Raw genomic sequence first — 18,924 nt, forward strand, 5'->3', positions numbered from 1 at the left:
AAACAAACAACAAAACAAACCATCCCACCCCCACCGCCCAAAAAAAACCAGAACCAAAAACCAAACCCAGAACAAAACCCAAAAAACCAAATCCTATCTTTTTAATCACATTTCCATTTGTATCTGTAACATTTCAAGTGATCTCAATAAGGCATGTTTTTACTTTCCCCTGTTTTCACAGGATCATAGACAATAGACATGGAAAGGATCTTGAGAAGTCCTTTTCCAAAGCATAGTCATCTGCCTAAACCAGTCCTGACAGACATTAGTCTAATCTACTCTTAACATCTCCTGAGGATGAAGACTACGTTACCTCCCTAAGCATTGTATCCTCAGTGTGTATGGCCAGGCCCTACTATAGAAGGATATTCTGATGTCTAACCTAAATCTCCTTAGCTGCGCTTTATACCCACTATTTAACTGCAAGTAGACTTAGAAGACAGTTTATTCTTTTTTCCTTGGGGTGGCTGTTTACATTATTTGAAGGCTATTTTCTGTCTACTCTCATCCACCCATAGGGAAATGACCCCGTGGACTTGATTGCATAGTGGATTTTGGAGCACTTTGCAGGCTTCTTTGGTTGCACCTATAGGTAGACCTATCCCTGGCCCTTGGTTGGTCCACTGTCTTGTACCTATGAGTAGTTCCACGGATTTTTAGTGATGAACATACAGACATCTGTGCTTAGTGTGGTATAACATTACTGAGTGAAGAGAGGAGGATGGAAGAAACATTGCGACAAAGGAATTCACAGAACATGATGCACAAGATGCACCTTAGCAAAGAGAACAAAGAAATTTCATGGGGATTTAGATGTAAAAAAAAAAAAAAAAAGCTGTGAACAATACAGCTAGTGGCATTGGAAGTATTCTCAGAGATGTACAAAAGCTTACAGCCTAAAAAGATGAGATAAAGCTAATGGAGAAAATTGGCTGGCAGACCATAGGATGTTGTATTTGGGAATGACAGTCTATTTCTGACACAAAGTGCTGTTGGTGAGCTTTGCAAAAACGAAAAAGAGAGAGAGAAGTGAGAGTGATGAGAACAGGGATGGGTGGGTCAGCAAGACATGGGACAAAGCAGACTAGCAGACTGCACAGAGCAGAAGTAAAGTAGTAGAGATGAGAGAAAGGATGTCCATGGAGGAATGGGCGTGCCATGGAGGAAATGACATGGTTTTTACGACAAACCTGGAGAAAGATTCTGCCTTGGGACACGCAAAAGTACACAGACTCTCTCATTTGAGCACAGAAATGAAAGGGAAGGACAAGAACTCAAATACTGAATGTATATAAAAAAGCAGCCTGGAGATGAACAAATATAACAAATTTGAGTAGTGGCAATAAGAAATGTTCCAAATTCTGAAGATCTCTAACATCAGTAAAGAAGATCTTTATAAATTAATTTGAATAATCATGTGTGAATAGCCTCATTACAGAAAAATTAGATGATCAGCGGGACATCAAGTAGCCTGCAGAATGTGGAGAGAGAAAGCAGGAGGTTCAGCAAGAAGGCAATTGCAGTAGTCCAAGCATGAAATCATCAAGGAATGAATGCTTTGCTTAGAGGATCTGCGGAAATTACAGCCTGAGGTAGTATCTGTGGCCATGAATTAGGTAAATCGATAAAAATGCAGATTCCTTGAATCAAGATATTTCTTCTCTCTCAGATGTCCTTACTATTTAACTCTTTACTGACAGTAAGTTCTGTCTAGCAATATTTGCTGACATCCCATCTTCGTGTGTTTGTCATCTGTTCAGCAGTGGGTATCATATCAGTAAGAGTGACATAACAATTTAGCTTTGTTTCAGCTAGATTTTCAACAGTCGGTGTCATTCAGGAATTTAAAAGATATTTAAGCATCGTGCATGAAATTTGCACTTTTCCTTACTGTGTCAATTAATTTTCCCAGAGGATTATATCATGACTGTTGGCAGAAAGTGTTGCAGGATTATTGCAAGGTAGAATAACTGAAGGACTGTTTTGCTTCTTGGGGGAAAAAGAAATCACTGCAAAAAGAAAGAGCAGTGAGGCTGAACTAGAAATCTGAAAGTGTAAATTCTGAATGGAAGGAACAAAGTTTAAGGAAGTGGAAATGCAATTTGACTTGCTAAAACCAGGATCCATTAAGTTCTTGCCTCAGAAAAAAATTGGAATCAAACAGTCTGAGTGGACAAACCTGTGTTTTGGTAACAGTCACTACCAAGAGAAAAGTGAGCCCTCGTGTGTTGCAGTAAACTTGTCCAGTCCAACCGTTCCTTCTTTCACCCGATCCTTCCACTCTGCCCAAAATTAGTCTTCCTGTCCTTCTGCATCACACGTTTTTGCTCTTTGTACGCCGCATCTGCTGACTTAGCATCTCCCTCCCCACCCTGAGACAGGAGAACCACAACTGTGCCCATCCTCCCAGCTCTCACCTCTGCCACCACGGGCCACCCGTGCCACCACTGCCACCCCACCAGCGCTTGGGGCAAGGAAAGCGCCTTACCTACCTTCACTGGAGTTTTACATGTTTATATCACTGTATAAAAGTTTTATTATAATAATGTAGATGATAAGTTTGCTGAAAGCTCCTGCCATCACAGGAGGGTAAGGGTTTTATAGAGATTTTCACACGAAAACAACTGTTTCTTTACTCCCTGCTTCACTCCCATCCGTACTTAACGGATAATCACAGGAGCTTTTCTTACGCTGCGAAAGCAAAGGTGAATTCAATATTAGATGTGGTGTAATGTGGGCTGCCCAGCCATATACTTAAGGCAGGAGGTGAAGCGTTCTGCACGTGTAAGAGGCTTTTTAAAGAACCTGTTGGGATCAGTTGCTGTGCTTTGCTGGCATTTCTGTGTTAGAACAGTTACTATTTTGTACTTGGAGGGAAAGAATTGAAGTTCTGCCAGACTCTCTGCTTCTGAGCAATTTTTAGTACAAGAGAAAAGAGATGAACGGTGTGCTAAACAAAAATCTACTTTAATACACAGTTCAACAAGAAAGTCTTCGAAAACAGCATTGAGCTGTCATTGATAAGAAACTTCACTTAGGTTCTTTTGTGTTGTGTCAGATATGTAAAAATACTTTAAATTTAACTAATGATTCGTTATTTAATAATCATAATAATCATCTTTTGTTCTTATTAAAATCTTTCCATTGTATTATTTTATTGATCTTCCTCTGTTTTGTTTTGTTTTTTTTTTAATCTAAGTGCCTCAATTGGATCATGCATGTTGCCTAAAGCATGACTGCCATGCTTTGCCAAGTATTCACTGTTTCTCAGTGGTACTCATATTTTCTTCAGTCTTACCTGGATTCTTACAGAATTTATTTGATTTCTTTCTTAGTGGTCTACAAAGATATTTTCTTGATATATATATTTTTGAAGCCAATTTTCCCCAACTTACATTCTCTTGACATTTTGGCAGCTTTATTTCATGTTCACTCCATCACCTTAGTTATTTTTCCAGGAATAAGGTGACCAGAATTGTATACACTTTCTCAGTTAAGTACCAAGGTCATAAAAAGTTGATAAGCTTTCAATCTCCATGACTAGATATCTTTTCATATGTAGCCCCAATATCTGCCTTTATGCTGCCATATCCTGTTGCAAACTCATGTTTTGTTTTGTTTTTTTTTTTTTTTTCTGTTTGCTAAGCTTAGTTCAGTGTTGCTAGTTCCTGATTTATTTCTTCTGTTTAATATTAGTGTTAAATTATTTTCCCCAGCTGTGCAGTTTGGAATGAAGAAGCTGGGAAAATTGAAAGAAAGCTATTGCAATATCCACACCTGAAATTCTTCAGAAATGAATGCAGAATGTTGACTTTTATGTTATTACTGTTGAATATTTGAGTGGATCTGTCTACATAGATAGATAAATTAGCATTATGTACTATAATATACATGAGCTGTGTGCATGATATGTACTACTTCCTATGTGTAACTGCTGTAAATTATATCTGATCCTCTTTGTCCAACATTGTACTGTGCTCTCGATAAAATAGTTCTTAATTCTCCAGGTACCTGAGGATTAATTTTTAGATTAGCTCTGTTTATGTTGTTTTGGTCTTTCATTGGCTCTTATCTGGATCTTGAAAAATCATTTACTTCTGTTTCCTTTCCTTTTTTTCCTTCTTTTCAAGAAGTCATTTCCCATAGAAGTCAAAGCAGGTAACAGCTGTTGCAGAGTCATGACTTTTGGTCTGCACTAACCTGGTTTGTGCTCTGATGACCTGTAGCCAGAAGACAGTGACTGACCACCTGGGAGTGGTGGGATACAGCATGTTGATCAGTGTTTATGTTGAGATCTTACCATCACTGAACTTTCAGGTGCATTCCTCCTGCCACCGCCCACCATCTTGTGTTCAACTCTCCTGGCCAACTTATTGTTTGTAAAATAGAAATGATGAAAAAAAGAGTCATTTTGTATCTTATTTTTCTACAGGATTTACAGATAATCAGTACAGATGAAAACCAGGTGTTTGTGGCTGTTCAGGAATGGTACCAGACAGACACGTACAACCTGTACCAGTCTGACCCACAAGGTGTTTACTACTCTATTCTGCTGGAGAACGTCCGGAGCACAAAGCAGCCAGAAGAGAATGTCCTGATAGATATTCTGGAAGTAGGTTTTTATCTCTGCCAATGTGTGTAGTCTGTGTGGAGTTTTAATTATTATTTTTTTTAATTTTGATTGAGTATAATTAATTCTCCATTAATATATTTTCACAGTTACCTTTAATGTAAAAAGATTAGGATTTCTTTCTGATTGATAGTGCTTGGTTACTGCTTGCATGTTTCCATCTTGCCCTGCTGATGTGCTGTGCACTCTAAGAACTAGATTCATGGTATGGGGTTCCATGGGTGCGTAAACCCAGAACTGGCCAAGAGGGTTTTTTAAGATACCGAAAAGTGAAGCTGGCAGCACAATTTATTACTGAAGTAAGAAGTTATGCAGCTACCTCTGTACAGCTTTTTTCTAGTAGTGATACACTTCCTGACTTAGAGCAGGACATCTTTTAGCCAGTAGGGTCTTAAATAGTAATTCTGCAAGCCTTGTGCTAGGTTGTGTCAGCTCTGACAAGCGAAGAACCAACAAAATTAGATATTAGACAGCAAATCCCCTTGCTTTCAGTAGGAGTCTTGCGTCAACAGCATTTGCTATGAGACGAACTCTCCTGTAAACAAATCTATCTTGGATTTTAACATTGGCAAAAGAAAAGACTGAAGAATATAACATTTTAGAAGAGTAGCACAAACTGTTATCAATTCTGTTCCTGTTGATGATGACATTTAAACGTAATAAGGTGTACATTTGCTCTGGTTCTGATCTTTCTTGTAGCACGTAGGAATGGCCGTTATCAGGATATTAAACCAATGGACCTTTGGTCTGACACAGTTTTGGCACTGTTACTCTCTAATCTGCCTGGTGTTACTTAAAACAAAATACATAATTGCACCCGACTTCTCTGGGAAAGCTTTGTAATAATTCAGGGTACAAGTCATACACTTACAGAGTTGTTAAATGGCTGTAATTAGACTCTTCTTGGTGGGGGGAAATTGATAGTAGTTTTTTCCTCTTTATCTCCTCCATCTTTGTTTAGCTTTTTCTTTCCAAATGGCTGTAGTAAAACAAAAAGGTGTATCATTGGCAATGATTATTTTCTAGACTCCACCTTTTTTAGAAATGAGGCTGCTTAATGAGTGTAGCCACATTCCCACAGGGTGATTTATTGAGAGCATTAATTTGCAGCTCTGTGCTCCTGGTCACTCCTGCAGGATGCAAAACTAAAAGGGAGTCAGGTGCGGTCTCTACTCTCTGCGTCACCTGTAGCAGGTAATATCAGATAAGTTGTACCAAGATGCCACCCCTGACTGTCCTTTTGTCTACCAGAGTTATTTCCTTAATTCAGTTTCACTGATGATTTCAGAATTTCACAATGTTACTGAGGGCGTATTTGATAATGCACAAAAGAGATCCTAGATTATTGTGTGTGGTGGATTAATTTGTAGGGTTCAATTTTTTTGAGTTATTTTGGGAATAGAGTTGCATTATAGGAGAAGACTTTTATTTCCTTACAATAAGAAAGCCTACAGCTTCCAGACAGCTTCTACAATAAATAGTTAATGTTCATCATCTTTACTGAAATGTGATCAAGTACTCATATCTACAAATAATGTATGGATTATTTACACAGTACAAAATAGTTTCTAAATATAACACATGTTGCATTTCTTGAGGATGGGAATTTTTTTGTCTAGTCCGGGTTTTCTCTCTGGGCATTTTAATGCAAGTATCCTGTCTTGGGAAGAGGAATCTTCAGTGCAATACTGAGACAGTCCTCAATGATTGACAATTTCCCTTTCCACCAGTGCATAATTCTCCTTAAAATTTGCACTGTTCATCTTTCTTACCTTCTGCTGACCTCACTTCATCTTTTACTTGTACCTCTACTATAAAAATCTTCTATAGGTTTCTACCTGTCTGCATTAATTTTCTTTCATATACTTTATCTCTTTTTGTACTGTATTTCTTTTCATGTCGTGCGTGTGAAAGGGGAATAATTCCGAAATACTTGTTCAAAGAAAAAGAAAGGTAACGTGTCCTTGAAATTGTATTAAGTGCTCCCAATGTGAGCCAGTCACAAATTTGACACAGACATATTTGCAAAATGGGCATACTAATGTAATACTTCTAGACTGGATCTGGTTATGACTCCTCATATAGATAAGAGCTACACAAGTTGCAGTGCACATTCTTCATGCTTTTTTTCCTAAAAAAACAAATTGTATATATTAAATTTTAATCACTCTCTTCTATTATATTGCTGTATTTTTTTTATTTCAGTGTCTGCTGCTAATAAACGCTGTGGGGCTATCTGAGCTGTGCTTCTTGCTACCAACTAGTACAGAATATTGTTTGACTGTAAAATCAGTCATGTAACAATGCAACAATTAATTTGTCACAGAATACATAGTCATAGTAGAAAACCTGTTTAGAAAATAGACTTATAAGGTTAAAAGTGTTTTTCTAAGAGTATTGGGGAACCACTAACCCCTGAACTGAACTGTTTTGGAAAATAGGTGCTCCAAGAACTAGTCAAAAATCCAAAGAAAATCAAGGAAAGCTACTTTTGAACTGAGGGAAACCTCAGCTGCAGTCCTTGATCTAATTATTGTTTAAATATTTAATGGTGTGTTCACTGGAAGAGACATGCACAGAAATTGAACCCCATGTCTACTTTCCCACATAAATGTTTGAACTGTCAGGCTTTTTGGTTGTATTCACGACTGTGCCATGAATATTCTGGAAGGTAGAATAAGTAATAAAGCCCCAGCAAGATGAAAATGCTTTGCAAGTAAAGAAAGCAGGTTCCTTGCTTCTTCCCTCCCCTCCCTTTTCTGACCTGCACTGCAAAGCAGTTGACTTTACAGTATGTTAGACTTGGAGATATTTCTGAGCTTCCAGTGTCCTGGATAAGTAAGCCAACCACACATGTATGGGGTTTAAGGAAGAAGTAGCTCATGAGAGAGCAGGGTATTAAAATGTCTATACAGAATTTGATTATCTAAACTTAAATATATTTCCAAGTTCTAGGCTGCTACCGTAACCAGCAGAACATTCTTATTCTTTGTAGATTTGGGTCAGTTCCTTAGAAAAAAGCATATATTTATAAACAATAGGTATCAAATCTGTAGCCTTCTGGAAGGGATGCCTTCTCTTCACCCTAAAGGCAGACTTTTGTTAAATGAATGTCAAAGGGGGTTCATAACTGGTACATGGAAAAAAAGGAAAGAATACTTCAGATACAAAATAAATAGTAAGTCCAGGAATTAATTGTGTCAGCAAGAGGCAAATAGCCAGCTCTTTGCATGATCAGGAATATCTTGTGCATTTAGTTGTAATGAATGCTTCACTTTTCTTAAATGTCAGCACATAAGTGGATTAGAGAGCTCTACTATGCTGGAAATGGTGTATGAGTTGATGTACATTGTCAAGAATATTTAAAAAATTGAAGAAGCCTCATAAATAATCGCAAGGGAAACAAGAGCACTCTTAAGGAAACCTTCAAATTTAATACACGATCTTCTCTCATGCTATTGGGTGGAATATTAACATACAACATAAATGTTAGGGCTAGAACTAAACATATTAAGGGCCAATTACTGTCAGATACCTTCTAAAAATTTTTCCCTTTAACTTTGACACTCTGAGTTGCAATAATTTTCTAAACCAGATTGTTTTGAAATCAAATAACTACATGTGCCCAAGAGAAGAGAGCCTGTAAACCTTTTTTTTTCTTTTTTTTGTTCCCCAGAGTGTAAACAGGTGAAAGGGAGGCTGAATGTATGGAGGTAGGCTGGGTGTGGAAGCATTTCAGATGCTTGAGAGGTCGATTCAGCCCTCACTGTTTCTTTCCCAGATGATCTGTCTGCATTTATTTCCTACAAAAGACAATTGTGCTTACTAATTCACTGTTATTTTAAAGGATATTGTATTTTGTTGTCATAACCTCTTTGTGTACTATTTAAATGATGTGGGTCTCATGACTTCAGTGTAAAAGTCAGGTTGCTGTTACCAATTGCTTACATCATTTGTAGAATAATATTTTAGAGATGTCCATATTTAAAAAAAATGCAGAGCTGTAATGTAGTGTACAGTAAGGCTATGCTATTGTAATTTTTGTGTTTTGCTGTATAACCTACATGTAATTTGATTAGCTTGACATTGAGAGAACTGTATGTCCTTTTTAAATACATTTAAAAATGCAAATCAGTAATTATCCTCCCTTTCTCCCTCTCCTATTATCCTTTTGCCTTCCTTATTTTTTTTAAAGTATCATTCACTTTCCTAGGGGAGAAACTGCGTGAGGTACACAGTTCAGAGCCACAAAAAAGCAGCTAATCAGGGATAATCCTTGTTGAAAAAATTGTGTATGTGCTGGTCATTAACCCTCTCTCATGTATGCTTCAGGTCAGAGGTGTAAAAGGAGTCTTTCTGGCCAACCAGAAAATTGATGGGAAAGTTACAACTCTGATAACCTACAACAAAGGCCGTGACTGGGATTTTCTAAACCCTCCAGACATTGATATGAATGGCAAACCGACAAACTGCAAACCTGTAAGTGGTTCTTTTTAGCCTATCCTTTCTCTAAAGTGCACAAGAATTATTTGTATGGTAGGATGTGCAGTAGTTCCAACAGACCAAGAGCTTTGTGCCAAGTTTGCCAGCCAAATTAGCAGGCAAATCTACTTGCATTGCATAGCAGTGGTTTCACAAGCTGTTAGTCCAGTCATCTTGTAGAGTGAGTAGTCACGACTCTGTTGTACGGCATTTCTTAAGGTAGAGCTTACTTTGACACAAAGAGGACATTTTTTCTTCTGTGTCAACCACACAACCCAGTTCAGAATAATCATGACAACAGTCATTTGTGTCTGGATATAAGGGGCAGATCATTAGTCAAATAGAGCTTGCAAATACATTTTCTCTTCCGTCTTTCATATTTTTGTTTCATTTTAAACCAAGGTAACCCTTGGTTCCCTGTTAAAGGGAACTTTTTGCAGTTGCTTGGAAATAAACACCACAGTTAATTGCATGAAAAAGGCCTTTCTTTTTGTTAGACAATGTTCATTTGTTTAGACGTCCCAGCTACCCATAATATTTTGTTATTTGCGAGGCTGTACGGAAAACCTTCTGTTTCTCTCACTTGACTCTCTGCTCCTGGGGACTCCAGCTGGGTGAAATAAATGTTTTTAGTCCTGTTGCTGCCAGAGATTTGATCCCTCTCCATGTAACATCAATGCGGGGCTGGAGCTACTGGTTCCCTTTTGCGGAGTTCAAGACTTTGATAGATGGTTCAAGCCTGCAGGGCCTGATCTGGAGCTTTCTGAGATGAGTGGAGGGATGGCAGTGGCAGCAGCTCCCAGGTGGTTCTGGCAGCCCACTCCTGGTAAAGCTCGTGGTCAGGTTGCTGAGAACTTCACTGGGAGCAAAATGACTTTTGAGAGCGGCTGCACAAAGAGCAAGCAACAGTAAGTTGTCACAAGGAGAGATGATCAGATGTGTCCAAAAGTCATTATGCTATTTTTCAAATGAATTTTTTTCCTAAAATAAAAAAAAAAAAGAAATTTCAGTACAAGCAATTGGTTTTAATTATCATTTTACCAATTACCTGGGACCAACAAACATGCAGTACTTGTTCCTGTTAGCATTTTTAAACAATTGTTCTGTCAGAAGGGTTCTTGTTACACAATAATTTTATGCTGACTTCTTTGAGATTGGAAATCTTTTTGCTGAGACAGTGGCACACTATGGAGACATCACCAGAGATTCTTGTTAGAAAGCTAAGGTTGATATTTCAGACTGGACTTTGGCTCCAGAGGAAACAGCCATTCCCTTTCTCTACGCAGACAGACATTGCTGAAGCTGCTCTCTGACTGGGCTGTCATTATTGTAGGAGCATAACTGTTACCAGTTATGTTTTTTTAAAAACCTGTTGTCTTCTTCCCCCACAAGCCTGATTGCTACCTTCACCTCCATCTCCGCTGGGCAGACAATCCCTATGTGTCAGGAACAGTCCATACGAAGGACACTGCACCAGGGCTCATCATGGGAGCAGGTAAATACATTAAATTATTTTTTAAGACCTGAAATGTGGCAGCAGTTCTTTGTAGATCTAGTCTTTTGGTTTATAACAATACCCTGCTAGAAACAATGCCAATATAAGGCTTTCCCTGCAGAGTAACATTTTATGGGATCTCTTCATCAAACAGTTTAATAAGAGTTAATTGAAGTGCCAGAGCTGTGTCTTCTAGGACAGATGTATAACAGGATCCATTACGCTTCTCTGTGCTGTGCAATATCTCCTTCCCCATTAGTGTGGCGCAGAGGAGTGATGGTGGCTGAAGGACTTGTCCTGCATTCTTTGTCTCTGGAAGTGGACTGTAGGGTCTCCAGCATCATCAATAGCCCAGCAAATCCAATAAACTGATGTAAACAGTGGCCAGGCCTTTGTTCTTTATCCTTAGATACAGATAATGTGTCTTGTCATTTTTATTAATTCCCTTTTTTCTAAAGAGAGAGGAACTGAAAGAGGCAAATGTGTCTCTGTGTTGGCAACTATGCTGGTTGTGGCTTCCCCATTATAACATACATATGGAGCCATGGTACTGCGAAGTGGCATTTAATAAAAGAAATTCCATTGCAGTGTTGACTACTCATCAAGAAAAATATTCACATAAGTGTTTTACTTTGTATCCTTGTGATTCATCTATTAATTTCATTTAATTTTCCGTTTCTTTGTTTAAAAATTATTGAAATGTTAACTGTTCTAAGAGCTTTTTTAAAATTACTTTATTCTTATGTTATGGAATGTTTTTAGGGGAAATACACACATGTACTGCTTCTCTTTTCCTAAAAGTGTATCTGTTTTTAATCAATAATGGTTTCTGCCTTAGCTTACACTAGTCTCTTATAAATGGGTTACTAAATTGAAAATTTCCTGGGAATATCAAGGTGAGCATATTTGGTGTTGGAAGAGACTGACAGCTGTCATTACTTCAATATAACTGAAAATTTCAATTTTTCCCCTAGTGTAAATGGAGTTTGAAGTATTTTACTGGAGGCAGATGTACCTGCTGAAATGCTGCTATGTTTTTATTGACACAAATGACACTAAGAATTTATACAGTACCCTTGTAGATACATTTGTTTTAGTTGTTTAATTAACAATTTATGTATTCCAATATTTCAAAAAATTACTTCTGTCTGTACCTTACATAAAGCTACTCCTATTTTGATGTGGGTTCTTACTTTTGGCCGCCTCATATTGTACCTGAATGCCTTCTAGTAGCAGATTAAGCAATGTGGTTTAATCAATTAGTCCATTACTTCTATTTCATTTGTCTCTGTACTTCCATTATAGTCTGATGTGCTGAACTGATATTTGTTGAGATTTTGGGTTGTTTTCATTTGGTTGGGTTTTGTGGGGGTTTTTAAGTGCACTGTTCTCTGAGGTGATATTATGGATGGCAGGTTGGAGAAGAGTATTTTGCCTTTAATTCCTTCCTAGAATTGGGTGAGGTCACTGTGACAGTCTTACCATACCCGCTATGTAAACTTGCCAACAGCTTTCCTCAACATGAGGGAGCCTTTTTGATGGCACCCAGGTATCATTAAGAACTGAACTAATATGTTAAATCTGACTTGATTGTGGAGCAACCTATGATGTAATGGAAATTGTAGAGGCACTATCACTCTTAGCAGGTGGCTAAAAAGCTGGGAAGGCTGGTGTGAAAGTGAGAAAAATTTGCCCAAGAGTAGTGCAGTAGGTCCTTATTTTGGAGTCGTCTTAAAAAATCTTAGAGCAACTACATCCACTTGCAAACAGAGACCTGAATCAGCTCTGATTTTTACTTACATTTATATTATTTGGATGCTCAGGTCATCTAGATTCAGTGCACATGTTCAGTCTTATCTGGCAAACCTGATATCCTTGTAAACTTACACTTCTTATCAGAACTACTTTACATACAATGAACTTGAATTTCTTCTGGCCTGATCCTTGAAATTGATAATCCTATGCAAATCAACAGAAGTACTAGCTTCTTAGCACATACAGAAATCAGATTATTTGGGCCACATCACCCACTTCTGGAATTTCACTGTTAGATTTAAGGAGAGCATATCTTCTGGAAATGACTGAAGATGATAAAGATCTGTGAATGTCAGTTGATCACAGTGTGTCTAGGAACCACCAGTGCTTTGTGCTGTGAAAAGGGGAAATGTATTTTGAGGGTGAAGTAGGTAAATGATTGCCAAGGGAGAGAGGGAAATACTAATACTCTGGCAAAATACTGTACAGTGACTTTACTAAGAAGAATGTGTACAATTCTGATCATCAATTTTCAGGACCAATGAGCAGATGCTAAGAAGGACTTCTTGGCAGTTGATGGAAATAGAGAATATTTACAAGAGGAGCCTCATTAGCTGAGAAAAATAAAGGACAACAAAGAATATGATTTTTTTCCCTAAAATCTAACCATGGAGTAGAAACAAGTGATGTAAACCAGTGGATAAGAACTAGAAATTAGAAAACCATTTCTAACCATAAGAGCCATAAAGTTCATCCTCTCAAAAGAGCAGTGTGGCTATCAATCAAAAAGCCCCTCCTTCCCCCCCCCCCCCCCAAAAAAAAAACAACAAAAAAAACCCCTTTAACATGGAATTTAGCTACTTTATAGGAAGCTTCTACAACACAGCTGCTTGTGGTAATGGAAAACCTAATCTGTGACTTAAGGATAGTTTTGATACTGTGCTTGAAAATCGGACCACAGAGACTACTGAATATTGTTTTAATTTAAAAATTAATTAAATGGTGAACAGCATTAATGCCTAGAGCATTTGGGAAAAATGCAATAATAGGATGTTAAAATTGCATCTTTTTAAGCTCATATTTACAAATAAAAATTCCACTGTTGCCTAAATAGTTCTGAGGAATGCATATTTTTAGCATATGTATATATAAATTTTGCAGACAGAATATTAAATTTTATAGCTGCATATTAAAGTGTTCTTTTAAATAACTGCTTTGCTCCCTTTAAGAAATGTAATAGGATTTTGCATTTACATTTGATTTTTGTGCATTTTAATCTTGGCAATAGCTTCTATTTCTCGCAGCATCAGCTATGAAATGTGCGTCAATTGATGTGTAAATTTTTACTATAAACTTGCGAAGGACTTTTCTATGAAAAATGTTTAGAGAAGTGTAGATTTTTCAGGTGCTAGTTTACAATAATTGTCTGCTTAGCTTCCAATCCAGATGGCAAATCAAGCAAGCAGTAAATTCTGCACATTCACACAAATTGAGGAAGTGCTGGAAAGTTTACTTTTTGTCTTATGAGGCCCAAATACCTTGCTTACGTTGTGATAAATTTATATTGTTTTTAACAAAAGTAGAATACCAGGATGCCTCTGTAAAAAAGATGAGGGAACAGGGAGATGATTAAGCATTTCCCATGCACTTTGGAGTGAAGATCCTGCAATTCCCTTGGATTTTTCTCGTGTCAACATGTTCCCCCATTCTGATGGCGTGAATCACGCCCTCAGCCGAACGCATCTTCAGCTTGCCGGGCAAAACCTGTCTATCTGGGACATTTAAACACAAATTGGTTGGTTGGTTGTTCTACACTGTGACTACAAGTTTACAAACCATGAAATTTTACCTTATTGAGCTTTGACCGAAGGGGTGTTATGACTGTATTAATTACCAGTAGTCTAGGCAAGGTACATCTCTCTTCTTGGAGCAGGTGTCTGCCTGTATGCTAAATTTAAGTGGCTGGAAAAGATTTTCCATATTAGAAGGATTATCAAAGTGTTGCATATGGGAATTATTTCTTCTCACGTTAAGCATGTCTAAAATCACATACAAAAATGTGGGCAAATGCAGTGATAAATAGTGCTTAAAACATGAAAATTAATAGTAAATTGTAAATTAATCTCCCATGTTTGTGTGACCCAGTAGGAACCTGCCAAAATGCCTGAGCAAGGATAAACTTTTAATTACTCTCTTGAGATCTGTATGTTTTTTTCACAACTATACCACCTTTCCTGAGAGCTTGGCTGGCCACCGGTCATCACTAAAATAATTGCTTTTTTTCCACATCCTTGTGTTACCAACACCATTTTTGTGGCCAACATATAACCCACATGTTAGTTCAGATAATCTGATTTGCAAAACCAAACAAACTAAAAAAACCTCATGAAATACATCTTCTAGCCACGGTAGCATCACCTGGGGAGAGCCGGGGCCGAGCGCTGTGTGGCGTGAAGGTGGTCGGGTGGTGCCAGCTGGCCTCAGGGCTGCAGGGCAGTCTCTGCCCTTCCCTTATTTCATGTATGCGTAATGTTTGCAATAACGCCATCCCTTTATTAGGGCCAAAGTAGGAACCTCTGTTAAAACCTCTGTTAAAGTGCCTTTAACAACAGTGTATTTAAAATCAAACGAGAAATGTAGAAAGCAAAGTTGAAGCAAACATTCACAACAATTTGAAGAGTCTTATTTCCCGTTCCTGTCATTTAACTACAAAAAGAATATAAAATAAGACAAAGCAGAGAATCTTCTATATTACAGACAAAACTTCTTGAAACTATATGGCAAAACAGTCTGTGTCATGTGTCAGAGGAGCTTTCAGGCCATTTAGATCAAAAAGTGATGTTAAAATGATACCATTTCTAGCTCGGGCTAACATAGCCTGCAGTTGATTACCCGTTCCAGATGCAGTAACTTTTTCAGTATGAACCTGAATTGCCTTCAGTGTATTAAATTACCTTTACTAGTTACCACGGATGGATTTGGAGATCTAACACAGACCCACTAAAATGATAGAAAAGTTTCTGTGTTGCAGTGGCACACCTGAGGAGTTACCGCAGACATTTATGGCTGTAATAAGCAGCACAGATTTTGGTGTGATTCAGCAGGGAAACAGCACACTGATGCGTGTGGGTGTGCGGCACAGTCTGAACACTTCAGGATGTGGTGGGAATGGTACTTACAAATGATTAGTATTGGCTTCTAGTCTTGGGGCTGAGCATAATTTGGCTGTTTCTCACCTTCTGTGTGGATCGCAATGTCAGCTGTGCACATGTGTTATTGGCTGCCACGCTTACCACAACTAAGGTTCTTAATTCCACTCGGATACAGCAGGGTTATCCACTCGGATAACTTTCAGGGTGTTTCAGCTGTGCTTTCCGAGTGCTCCTGTGATTTTGTAGTTGTTTGTTTGTACTGTTGTTAATGCTAGGAGGTTTTTTTTCGTTTCATTTTATATGAATTGGAGCTGCTGTATGGGGTTTTATGGGGAGCTATTACATATGCTTTGTCTAGTTAGCTGGCTTAATCCAGTAACATGACACACTGCAAGGTGTGATCCAGTTTGTCATCAGCTGTGGTTTTTTGACAGAATGGCATTTCTTTGTAATTATAACTGAGTCCACCAACTCCTTTTGCTGATTTACCAAGAAAAAGGAATAAAGGTAAAACCCAAACTAGGAGAAGTCATGTCTCTTATTACAGAACTGCAATTATGAAGCTGTTGCTAATATCTTTCAGTCATTACCATATCAGCTGGATGTAAAAGGTTTTCTAATGGAGCGCAAGTTGATGCTGTTTAGTTTACAGACTAATTCTCCATTAGCTAAGGCAATTTACCACTTCACTTTTTAAAGTGCAGATCCATAGCGATTCTCAAAATAAAAGCCTACTCATATAAGTAGATTCCAGTAAGTGGTAAAAAGAGGCAGAATAAACAGCATTTATCCAGGAGCAAAACTAACAATGCATTTACTGAAAGTATCTGCATGAAGGATGTAGACTGACAGCAACACTTCTGATTCTAGCAAGGAAATAAGTATTTCTGTCCCCAGCTATCCCATTTTCAAAGTGACACAGCCAACAAAATCAGAGCTGGATTACTTGATAAATGAGAGAATGGGGAGTGGCTTGGCAAGATGAAAATCCAAGAAGGGGCAGTGGCATCTTCTGAAACATTAGATGCTGTTGAAAGACATGAACTAATTCCTATGAATTCCCAGATTCAATATAAAGAATATCCTAATCCAATCTAGGCTGTATTTAGGGTTAAATAACGTAGGGTTATATGTACACCATTAAACAGTGGAGCACATGCAATCTTGATGGTCCAAATAGAGCGTGTATTTTGGGCGGTGGATGCTGTCATTCCTCTCAGGAACCTTTCAGCACTAATGAGCACACTCTGCATAAACAGATCTGTTTTGGTGGTAAAAAACAGCTACTTAGGTAACACAAGTGAAATTTCATACTGCTAACCTAATCTCAAGTGTTTTCTTTCCTCATCTCTTCTGCTTAACAGGATCTGATAACTATTACCTTATTTTTACTGTATAAACATGCAAACCATATATTTAAGTCAAAATCCCCTGGAGGATATCATTTAGAAGGAATATTGTGCTATGATTGCTTCTCCCCTAGAATACTGTAACCTGCCCGGTGGTTTAATAGTTTGCTATTTGGAATACCGCATGTTAAAAGATGGAGATTTCACTATTTGGGATGGTATCTGCTAAGATCTTCTTCCACAAATTTGTTTCCACACTTCTGTTTGCTTTGCAGCAATCTGAATGCTAGCTGCTGCTCCTCAGTGTTTTTTGCAAAATATTCAGTAGCTTCCTGGTCAATATTTAGGTAAATCCAGTAATTCTGCTTTAGATTCTTTTGTATTTACACACTTTTTCAAACGCCTGTCCCCTGTTTTCATATGTCTCCATAGGTTTCAGATTTTGCTAACACTTCATAAAGTCTTACAGATAAAACATTTTTTGTGTTAACAATTCAAGTTCACATGAATAATTTTACAGAATGTGATTAAGGTTAAGGTATGGCTTCTGAGTTTATGTGTGTTTCAGGCGTACATCTTAAATACGTGTTCTTTTCTAATAATTTTTCAGCAGGCAGCAACTAAAATGTCAATTTGCCCTCTGTGTTTTCAGTATTAGAATTAAACCTCCTTGCTCGCACGTATAGACAGCTAGCAATGTAAAGAAAGAAGTTAAAAGTGTACATAAATGTTTTTAGAGGATTTATCTGGTGCTACCAGTAATGAAGTAAGCCTGCAGATCACCTGAGTTGATTTCTTGCTCTGACCTAGAAGCAGCAGGACTAGAGTCGATCTCCGTTGCTCATGTGGATGCAACCCTTGTTTCCTCCTGTTTCGTGACAGGTAACCTGGGGTCCCAGCTGGTTGAGTATAAAGAAGAGATGTACATAACGTCTGACTGTGGGAACACGTGGCGTCAGGTAGGAAACAGAAATCATCAAAGGCACCTGGAAATAATTTTAACGTACCAAATGTGATTAATTTTATAATGCTTAAATAATCTTTATATACCCACTCTTTTGAGGGAGGTGGCTATTATTATCACCGTTTCGCTTGGAAACTGGGAGAGATTAAGAAGGTGATTTGCCAAGACTCAAATTGGTCGGGCTGTCAGGTTCTGCTGAAACTTGAATATTTGAGATCTTATAAGTATATTGCATAACAAACATAGAGTCTGTTTAGGTTTTTCATAATTGAAGTAATCTTCCTATGCTAATGATGAAGTGGACTTATGCGATATCTTGCAGTACAAATATTCCAAGCTAAAAGACGTGGTTTAGGTAACGAGGCAGAAATTCTTCTGCTTCGTAGTCTGAAAACTGGTATTTGATCTTAAACTTTGTTCTTCATTGAAACTGAGAAAGCAAAAAGAGATTTTTTTTTTTAAAAAAAAACAACCTTTGAATGTCTTTTAGTATGATTTAATCAATTCTGGGACTGCAAACACTAAAGTATTAAAAGAACGACAGTCATGTAGTAGCTGTAATGCCATTTGAATTCTAGATGGCTTTTGCTTCCAATCCCTAGTGTCAATTTAAGCGTTGCACCTTTATTATGTATTTTTTCCTAAATTGCTCTGTCTCAGCAATGCTTAATCACAGGGATATTTTCTTTCTGTGTGTATATAGCAACAACACACAATATGATCTAGGATCTACTTATAATGTATATTCAGGAGAAGAAAAAAATAAATTCCCCAAAGACCAAAATGTATCAAAAAGTAATTTACTTTCAGGTAAAATAGAGGTTTAGTGTTCAGATGAAATAAAATGAAGTTGTGTTCTTTTCTGAGAACAAGTAAGTGTGAAAATGTTCTCACTAGTGTTAACTGAGCTTGGGGAGTTTGAGATTAAAAGAGGAAAATACAGACAGTTTCGTATATTGCTATCATAGGGTGCCATTAATACTCCATAGAAGGACTTTTTGTCCTTTGGAGTTTAAAAGATAAAATTTTATGCCAAATTCCTTCTCGAAATCTAGCGTATGATAAATAGGTGCTTAAATGCAGAAGCCTTGCAGGAT

General features: G+C 37.7%; 1 protein-coding gene across 6 annotated transcripts in view; it reads left to right on the top strand.

The window, feature by feature from the left end:
* The window catches only part of SORCS2 (sortilin related VPS10 domain containing receptor 2), a 561,511-nt gene that overhangs the window by 478,478 nt on the left and 64,109 nt on the right, over positions 1-18,924 (top strand). For all 6 annotated transcript variants that reach the window (XM_075752553.1, XM_075752549.1, XM_075752551.1 and 3 more), the window contains exons 9-12: positions 4,433-4,612; positions 8,963-9,109; positions 10,505-10,607; positions 17,746-17,822. In XM_075752553.1, the coding sequence (XP_075608668.1) occupies positions 4,433-4,612; positions 8,963-9,109; positions 10,505-10,607; positions 17,746-17,822 (507 nt within the window). The remainder of the gene's footprint in view (positions 1-4,432; positions 4,613-8,962; positions 9,110-10,504; positions 10,608-17,745; positions 17,823-18,924) is intronic.

Source organism: Balearica regulorum, chromosome 4, assembly GCF_011004875.1.
Source record: "Balearica regulorum gibbericeps isolate bBalReg1 chromosome 4, bBalReg1.pri, whole genome shotgun sequence".
In the NCBI taxonomy this organism is placed as follows: domain Eukaryota; kingdom Metazoa; phylum Chordata; class Aves; order Gruiformes; family Gruidae; genus Balearica; species Balearica regulorum.